Consider the following 9,945-nt stretch of genomic DNA (forward strand, 5'->3'; position numbering starts at 1 on the left):
CATGCATCCGCGCGCACATTGTCACTCATACTCATACTTGAGTTTCATATTTTGATTAGGTAAGGAAACATGCATTAACATAAGCATAAAGCTATGGAAACTAGATCCACTTACATACTCCAATTGAAAATTCCAAAGTGGTCCACTAGCTTCACCGTGAATGCCAAGCTCCAATGGATTGGGATCAAGCTTAAGGGCTTAAGGCTTGGGGAGGTTTAAAAGGCTTAAAGGAGGACAAGGAGAACATGGGTGTAAGCGGGGCAGTGGGGAGAGAGAGAGAAAACCCAAATTCATGAGTGGGGTGTGGTGTATAAATAAACATGGATGGTGGAAGCATGCATGTGCCACATGGCACTCATGCATGACGTAAGAGAGAGCAAGCATGAGAGACACAATGATAGGATGGAATCATGCATGTGCCACATGGCACTCATGCATGAAGTGAGAGAGCAAGCATGGGAAACACAATGATGGTGTGGAAGCATGCATGTGCCACATGGCACTCATGCATGAAGAGAGAGAGAGAGAGAGCAAGCATGGGTGAGAGGAAGCAGCCCTAGATCACCATACACCACCTGCGCTCAGCAACGTGCTCACCCGTCCGTGCTCTCAATGTGCCTCCGTCCACCCGCGCTCGCTAGCGCACTCACCCGTCCGCGCTCAAGTGCACACATAACCACCCGTGCTTGCCAGCGTGCTCGACCATCCGCCACTCAATCCATCAACTCACCAGCGCACAACAATTACTCCAAAAAAGTCTCGGTCCTTACACATCCATGCCACAAAGTTGGGTAATATCACAAAGGTCATTATCATCAAAATGCCACAAACGCTACTCATAAAATCTCATAGTCACAAAGACTCATCAATGGGCCCACAAAGGCTCCAATATGCCACTAAGGCATCAATTTGTTAATGGATCAAAACTATCAATTGAATAGGAAGATAGCTAACTTTTGCTTCCTTAGTTTCTACAAATTCTCTTTATGCAGTGATACTTCTTCTTAATATGTTTTGACTTGCCATGATACATCGAGAGTTAAGAAATGGTTGTTACCACTTGATTATTACAATATATAATTGTAGGCCTATGCCCATACTTGGCTAGTGGTATTTCACTAAGAAAGTGCCTTAAAAATATTACTCTCTTAAAGCATGATTAAATGAAATATACTCTGCTCCCATCGTAAATTGTGAGATGCACTTTTGCTTCTTACTACCCATGAGACACATGTCCCACCATAGGTAAATAACCATTTAGATTTTTATCTTACTTGTCAATTTCTTCTCCTAAATTAGCATTACTATGCCCCTCAAGGATTAGATCCTTGGCACCATAGCATAGGCCATGATTATGTGTCCCCTTAAGATATATAAAAATTCTCTTAACTAGTTTCCAATGTTCCACACTAGTGTTGGTTGTATATCGACTAGCAACCCCCACTGCATAAGCTGTATCGGGTCTAACACATTTCATCAAGTAATTAAGTGACCGTAAAGTTTATGCATATGGACAATCCTTCATGATTTCCTTTTCTTTATTAGGCATAGGATACATTTCTTTTGATAATTTACAATTTTTATCAATTGGGGTAGCCATTAGTTTCTATTCCAATATATAGAAGTCTTTTATTTCTATCTCTAGTAACTTGAATTCTTAGAATATAGTCAAAATGTCTCATGTCTTTCATCTCGAATTTAGAGGACAGCCACCTCTTACCTTCCTCAATGGCTTTTCCATCATTTTCTGTTATAATTATATCATCTACATATGGAATCAAAATTAAATGAATACTCCCCGTTGTCCTTAATGTATACATAGTATTCAGCAGTGATATTCTTAAATCCGTATTGTCGAAGTGTACGTGAGAATATGAAATACCATTGCCTCGAGGATTGTTTCACACTATATAATAATTTAATTAATTTGCATACTTTATTTTCTAGATCGTCACATTCAAAACCTTCGGGTTGAGTCATGTAAATTTATTCTTCTAATTGAGCATTTAGAAAGGCAGTTTTAACATCCATTTGATGAATAGTAAAATTATTCTAATAGAAGGCTTCTTGACTACGGGTGAAAAAGTTTCTTAGTAGTCAATGCCTTCCTTTTGACCTAATCCCTTAGCCACCAATTTTGCTCTATACTTATTAACACTTCCATCAAAATTAAGCTTCTTATAATATATTGGTTTACATCTAATTGCCTTTTATTTGTAGGTAATTCTTCTAATACCCATATTTTATTATTTAACAAGGGCTTGTATTCAACCCCCTTAGCCTCCATCCAACTTCTTGCTTCAGGCGAGCTAGTAGCTTCTTTAAAATTACATAGTACGTAGGTTAACTTTCTAAAAAAATTACATGGTGCTTCAATTAATTTATCATAGTAGACAAAACCATTGAATAACTGGGTTCTTTAATTTATCTAATACTTCTTTTAGGCTGAAATAATGAGGATCATTATCAATTTGAGAAGAGCTTCCTACATCAATGGTATTGGGGTTCTATGGTTCTAGTTCTTCTTCCTTACTTTGTTCTAAAGTTCTAGCTTGTTAAACGTTTGATGTTTCAACATCTTCAAAGAAATAAGCCTCTCTACTCTGCAATTTCTTTAGTTTCTTCATTATAAAATCTATGTCCCTAGGAATCACTTGGTACCCCACAACTATGCACTCTATTGTTTTGGGTCATAACTTATCTCTCTTCTCACATGGAAGATGAACTTCTACCATAGAGCCCCATACCCTAGTATGGTCTAGGCTGGGTTTTTTACCAAACCATAGCTCAAAGGGTGTTACATTAGTTGCTTTAGAAGGCACTCTATTCAATATATAGGTTGTTGTCATGACAGCTTCTCCCCAAAGTGATATTCTACACTGGCTTCTTGTATCATACAACTGATCATCTCAATTAATGTCCTATTTTTTACTGTCAGCCATTTCATTTTGTTGATGGGTGTAATGCCAAGAGGTTTGCCTAATTTTCCATTATTTTTACAAAACTCATTAAATTCATTGGATCTGTATTCCTCTTCTCTATAACTTCTAAGAACCTTAATTTTAGTTTTTAGTTGGTTTTCGACTTCTACTTTATACCTTTTAAATTTATCCAAGTATAAGAGTATCTAGAATAGTCATCTATAATGGCGGTAAAATATTCCCTCCTACCTGTGCTTTTGGGGTTTAATTTTCCATATATATCAGTAGGAACAATTTCAAGTAGATTTTGTGCTCTTTTCCCTTTAGGTAACGGTTTTCTATGCCCTTTTTCTTTTAGGCAAGTCTCACATTTGAAATTTTCCTTTTCTTGATAACTGATAACATTTTCTTTCATTAATCTAGGTAACTTTTCATAGCCAATATGACTAAACCTTTTATGCCAAATATTAAAACACTCTTCATAAACAAATGGTCTTTTCATTCCACTATCAAGATCAAGTTTATACATTTTGCCAACCATTGTCGCCTCTATAGTAGAAGCACCCTTTTTATTAATGACATTCTTTCCATCCCTTACATAAATTTCACCTCTAAACCTGTCAATCCTAGAGAGAGAAACTAATTTTTTTCTCATATCCGAAGCATATGGCACTTCAGTAAGAGTCAAAGTGCCACTGGAGGGGAGTGAAAGCTTAATTGTATCATTTTCTTCCATCCTCAAATGTCCTTGAAGGTCATCCAAGGTATGGATCGTTCCATTATGGTGCAAACTTTTGTTCAAAGCATTCCAAGAGTCTGGGACGTTTTCTATGATTTTCGTAATTTGTTGGTGTTCACTTATGGGCTCGTCATAACTTGCAAGTTGATTAGCCATTTATTTGTATAATCAAAATAATACTGATTGATCCTCTTTTATCTTATGCATGTATCTTTTATATAGCTCGCATTTAGCTATGTAGTTATTATCAGTGTGCCTGTTTTCGATGGCAACCCATAAGTCCTTAGCCTTAGCATGCTTCAAATACTTTATGCAATCTATCACTCAAATTATTTAGGATAGCACTTCTACATGAAAAATCATCATTTTTCCACTTCACATAATTTTAGCTTTCCTTAAAAGTTCAATCATCGTTGGCTTCACATGGTTTCTCTTCATTGATCACATACAACAAATCCATATGTGAAGCAAGGAAAAAAGTTTACTCTTCTATAAAGGAAAATTAGATCCATCAAGCTTTTAACTTTTTACCCATTGGGAAAGTATGCTTCTTTTAGTAGCTATTTAATCTAGCCTCTGATATCAATTTTTGGATCTTTTTTAAGACAGCTACTGATATGGATTAATGCAAATAAGATTTGGATCAATATCTCTATTTAAACTCTACTTGAAATATTATCAAACACTTCACATGCATATAATCCAATCATATAAAAATCATAAGCATATACTTATATTGATTGGGTTCAAGTCCCCCTGCCCCGGTATAGCGTTTCGCTTGTGGCTCTTCGAAAGAACTGACTTACTTTACTTCTCAATCTTTTATATAATGAGTAAGAGAGGGTGCCAGCGATTTAGGCCCAAGAAAATGACATGACATGACTTGGCACGGAGGAGGGGCGCCTTGCCTTATAAGAGAAAAGCTGCATCAGTAGATGAATGGTCCACTCTCAGTTTGCTCAACCCCACCCCTTTAAAATAAGAGAATAGTGAATTACCAAGGAGTCTACTTTTTTTTTTTGAAGCCAAATTCCTTCATTCAACAATCAGCCTACACTCACTTTAAGACCCGGCTGAACAACTCTTCCATATTATGAGAGAATGCAAAGTATGGTAACTGAACTAAGGTCTCACCAAAACTACTAATCAATGTCCAATCTTTCGTCCTCCATCAGATTTTACCTTAATGATAAATCATTCTAAAAATGGGTAAATATGGTGTATGGAACGAATTCACTGAGATGTTTCAACTAGGGCTTGTAGAGAATGGAAAAAAAAACCACACCTTTAGGAAACATATACCTTGGTAATACCTTGTTGGATTTTCTTGAACATGGAGAGATCAGTAACAATGTAGAGAGAAAGTGATTGAGAGATGATGAGAACAAGATGACTTCACAATAGATGGTTAGGTTGTCCCTTGCAACGTTATAAATGCACCCTTCGACTAAAAGCACATCTAAATGTTTAGTGAGAGAGAGAGGGAACAAGTATAGTGGAGGAGAGTGAGAGGTGCACCACACCAAACTTCCCATATCTCAAAGTATATAGGCCCCTTCATTTCAACAGTTGGAAAGAAATATGTGGGGAATTTTAGAAAACATTGAACAAAAGGGATTGTGTAAAATAGGGATAGTTTGGTCATTTCTAAAATGGTAATAAATAACAATTTTATTTTTTCCCAAACAGTCCACAAAAGCATGGAGCAAACCCCATGTTTTTTAATCTTTCAGAGGCCCAAAACTGTGAGAGTGATTTATTTGAACCTTACTTTTGGTATGGCCCAAACGACTAACACCAGCGTAGGTCTTTCCAAATTACCACCATATGCGGCACTTTCCATGGTATGGTCCAGAACAAATAGAAATCACAAATCAATGTGCCCCTATGTTCATTGTGAGGTCAATAATTAGATGAACCATGGTATGTTCAAGGGGTATTTTTGTTTGCACATCTCATGATTTTGTTGTAAAAACTCTGAACTTTTTAACAATCCATAACATCCGAGGCCTCCCAGAGAAAACCACTGAAAGTGTAAAACACCACAAATATGCAAACAAAAACATCAACTCAGGGTGGCTATTGGCACACGAATAAACAACCAGATTAAACAAATGAAACTGGAAGTGTCAACCAGATAGTTAATCTATATAAATTTTATTTGAGTTACGGCAAGGAAGATAGTGCTCTCGTGGAACAGATTTTTCAATATGCGTATAGCAAATCATAAACAGTAAAAGCTACAGTGAATAGGATTCTTGATCGGCCTAATGTATTACGTTGCAGCTTTTGCTGCCTTCCATCTGATAGCTGCCATTACGAAACTAGTAGATGTGTAAATACTTTCGTACAAGTTAAATACCAGATTACCTAATGATAAGATTTCCATTTTTAACAAGTTCTTAGGAATATTTATTCTTAGATAATCTATACCATATTGGAATCCAAGATGCCTATACACTGATAGGATATAGACATGGACATGGATGCAAATATCCTATCCACCACATTGAAACATATGTATTGTAGCGTGTAGGCCTAATGTACTACACTGCCGCTTGTGCTGCCCTCCATCTGACAGCTGCCATTACGAAACTAGTAGATGTGTAGATACTTATATACAAGTTAAATACCAGATTGCCTAATGATAAGATTTCCATTTTTAACAAGTTCCTAGGAATATTTATTCTTAGATATTCCATACCATATTGGAATCCGAGATGCCTAAACCGATAGGATACATATATGGACATGGATGAAAAGATCCTATCCAACACATTTAAACATATGTTTTATAGCTTATCTAGTGTGTAATATAATGATATATCATATATCTTTAGTATCTTAATAGTCAGGAATTAATGTAAATATCCCTTAGTTTTTTAGGTATTGAAAAATGGCTCCCATTATATTTTGTGCTCATGTCCCTTTTTTTTGCTTTTTATTTTTATTTTTTCTAGAGTGCCTTGACTCAGAACTCCAAGTTCCGAACCTACCTATTGGAAACTTTGTTGTTTGGAACTTCGAGTTCCGAACAGCACATTCACTCAGAAAATAGACAAGTGTCCATGGTCTGGAACTTGGAAGTTATGAATCTAGGATGCTTGTGTATTTGATGTGGGAATAAGTGGTTCGTAACTTGAATTTCTGAACTGATCTCACTCAAGAAATATGTGTGTCCTTGATTCAGAACTTCAAGTTCTGAATTGGGGACGCTTGTTTGGCTTTTCCATGAATAAGTGGTTTAGAACTACCAGTTCCAAACAGATGTCACTAAGAAAAAAAAACAGAGAGAGAGAGAGAGAGAGACATTGATCCAGAACTTAGAGTTCCGAAGCGGGGGTATTTTGGCAAAAATAAAAGAAGGAAATGGGGACATTTTTTAATTGCTGCAAAAATTTAAGGGGTACGTACATTAATTTCTGTAATACTTATATACATGGTATATGTTAGGCGTATCATATTTTATGTTCTTTATATATTGACAATGTACCCTCGTACATCACATTACAAATTTACTTTAAACATATCATAAGTTTAGATACATCATAATACTTGTTTTACGTTTTGTTCATAGTGTGTGTATCATTTTATATTGAGAAGTATCTAATATCAGTGTCAATGTTGTATCATATGAACACTGGTATGTTGAGCATAGGCAAGTATTCAAATATCTTGGATTATAATGATATTATATGTATCAGTATTCATGTTGTTGTATAAAATTGGAATTTTGCTCTCAATAAATTTGTCTTGTATGTACTGGGTAGAAGAGTACCCTGTTCTGCTTGGGAAGACTTAACCAAGTGAATGGTCCTATGGTGTTGGATTGGCTGATAGAGAATGCAAGTTAGTTTACAGATATTTCACATAATTTAATAGATCCTACGTAGAATATATTGCTTCTTCAGAATCACATACTTTGATTTCCTATTTATTATTTGTTTATTATATGAAAGTACTTGCAAGCATGCTAGGATATCAGGGGGATTCATCGCTTATTCTGACTGTTATGTATGTTTGGTACAGTTCTGAAATATGAGCGCTACAGGGCGTCTAATATCTCTCTTTTCAGGTTGTTGCACTTTGTTGGAAAACTGGATCTTCCCAATTAGGTCTAACAGGAATGAAGAAGGTAACTTTATGTTGACATTGCACTCTGCAATGTAAATCCAATTCAAATTAGGCCTTCCATGAATATGTGCTTATTTCTCATGTGACTACAGATTGCAAAAGGATACAAGGAAGGGCAGAAAATAGGTGTTGCAGAGCTTGCACCCGGGGTTGATATCTATGTCTGTCCCCAAAGTCATACTATCATAACATTACTTTCAAAGCATGGATTCTATAAGGGTGCGGCAGCGAACTTAGATGATCAAGATGCTTTAATCGGCTGTGTTGTATGGAGAAGAAATCGTGCAACCTCATCTTCTTTGCCTAAAGCTTCAGAAACATATGTATCTCCCTTATCAAGACAATCATCAGATTCCCCTTCAATCTCTAGCACCCCACATTCTGTAGAAACAAAAGCTCCACCGACAAATAATTTAGAAGGGAATCAAGGTACTAAGCAGGTTACGATCAATAACCCCACACCAGATGCAAGAACACATTATATCGAACCCATAGGGATAGCCATTCAAAATGCTGATGCAGATAACAAGAAAGTGCAACAAGCTACTCTTTTGTGTAAAAATATAACCCATAAGCAGACTGTTCATCAGTTATCACCGGTTACTGTTGAAGGGTTATCTACTTCAGTTCCAAAGGATCCCAGGACCAACTTCTTTAAAGTTGAGAAGCCCAATGTGCCCAAAGAACGAAGTAATTTTGATGGGGCCACGAAAGTATCCAAAGATTCTCTTTCTGAACTATTTCATGCATTGATAAGAAATCCACAGAAGTTTGGCAGTCCTGATGATGAAGATCTTCCAGAGTTTGACTTTGTTTCAGCTTGTGGGCTTCCTCAATTCCCCCTAAATGTGCCTCCTCTTATTAGCAATGAAGCAAAGAAGCAACCCCAAGTTGCAGAAACCAGTGATCCCAAATGCCCGTTGTTTTCAGCATTGCGAATTTCAAGGCAGTTAGCAGTTGCACATCAACAAAATCTCCATCCTCCTATTCCTCTACTACAAGTGGAAGTAAATTCTCACCAGGAATCAAAGAAGAATGGGGAACATGAAATGAAGGTTTTGGTTTCTATTTCACCCACTACCAAAACAACTCAGAGTCTTTGCAGTAAGGAGGAGATAACAGGACCCACTAATGTCAATTGTAACATGATTTTACCAAGTCCAAAGGTTGCTTCTCAAGTTGTACAGAAGCCTCTTTGGGATGACGACGATGATATGCCTGAGTGGTGTCCCCCATCTGTGGATCATAAACCTGAGACAGGACCATCAGCATCAGCAGCCTCTAGACCATCGTTCTTTTTCACACCGGCAAATATTACCTTAGGGCACTTTCAAGCTCCTCAAGGTCCACCATATCCTCAACCCCAGGTTCATCAACCAAATTTTCCTCAAGGGCATCAACCTAGGCCAATGGATATCCATGATCAAGGCAATCCACCTTTGCTGCCAACCCCTATCTGGCCACCTAGCTGTAATTTTGCAAGGACTCCAGTCATGGCTTTGAATTCCAATGCCAGGCCATCTTTGATGCCCACGTCTGATATCTTTGACTTGAGGCCATTTGGTGGGCCCATGGGGAAAGGGGTCAGAGATTTTAAAGCTTAGAAGAGAGTTCTTGTTGGTCAGCTTGAGAGAAGCTAAGTTCTCTTGTATATATAGCTCGGATTTTATATTAGCACTTTTTTGTAATCTGGATGAAATGTTAATAGTTTGGATGCTTTGTATTACATGTGTCACATGTCTGTTTATTTGTTTGGAAAAGGAAGATTTGTGGTCTCCATAATCAGTTACGCACATTTTCTATTTTCCATCAACCCATTAGATCCTTGTGGAGATGGTCATAGATGTCAATAATTTAATTGGTATACTTATTTCAAGCGGGAGAGACTTGGGATTTGGTTGACCTTATACGTTTGGTTGACCCTAAGCTCGTAGAAACTCTTTCTGTTATTTGGCTGACCTTATACATTTGGTTGACCCTAAGCTCGTAGAAACTCTCTTATGGAATCCCTTAGAGTTTTCTCTATACGTAACTGTACATTTGTAACTTGAAGATTTTTTGTTGTCGTTCTAGTTTGAGGGTGCTTATTCACGCTTTATTGATTATATTTGTCCAGGGGCATATTAGTTCCACACATACCAGAATTTCATT

At 37.0% G+C, this 9,945-nt stretch overlaps 1 protein-coding gene across 5 annotated transcripts in view; it reads left to right on the top strand.

Moving 5' to 3' along the window:
* The window catches only part of LOC18446356 (uncharacterized), a 48,689-nt gene extending 39,116 nt beyond the window's left edge, over positions 1–9,573 (top strand). For all 5 annotated transcript variants that reach the window (XM_006856476.4, XM_011629560.3, XM_020674928.2 and 2 more), the window contains 2 exons: positions 7,736–7,795; positions 7,887–9,573. In XM_006856476.4, the coding sequence (XP_006856538.1) occupies positions 7,736–7,795; positions 7,887–9,398 (1,572 nt within the window). In that variant the 3' untranslated portion in view covers positions 9,399–9,573. The remainder of the gene's footprint in view (positions 1–7,735; positions 7,796–7,886) is intronic.
* The last annotated feature ends 372 nt before the right edge of the window (positions 9,574–9,945 follow it).

This window comes from Amborella trichopoda, chromosome 13 (assembly GCF_054954075.1).
Source record: "Amborella trichopoda isolate Santa Cruz 75 chromosome 13, AtrichopodaSantaCruz75HAP2 v2.0, whole genome shotgun sequence".
Classification (NCBI taxonomy): domain Eukaryota; kingdom Viridiplantae; phylum Streptophyta; class Magnoliopsida; order Amborellales; family Amborellaceae; genus Amborella; species Amborella trichopoda.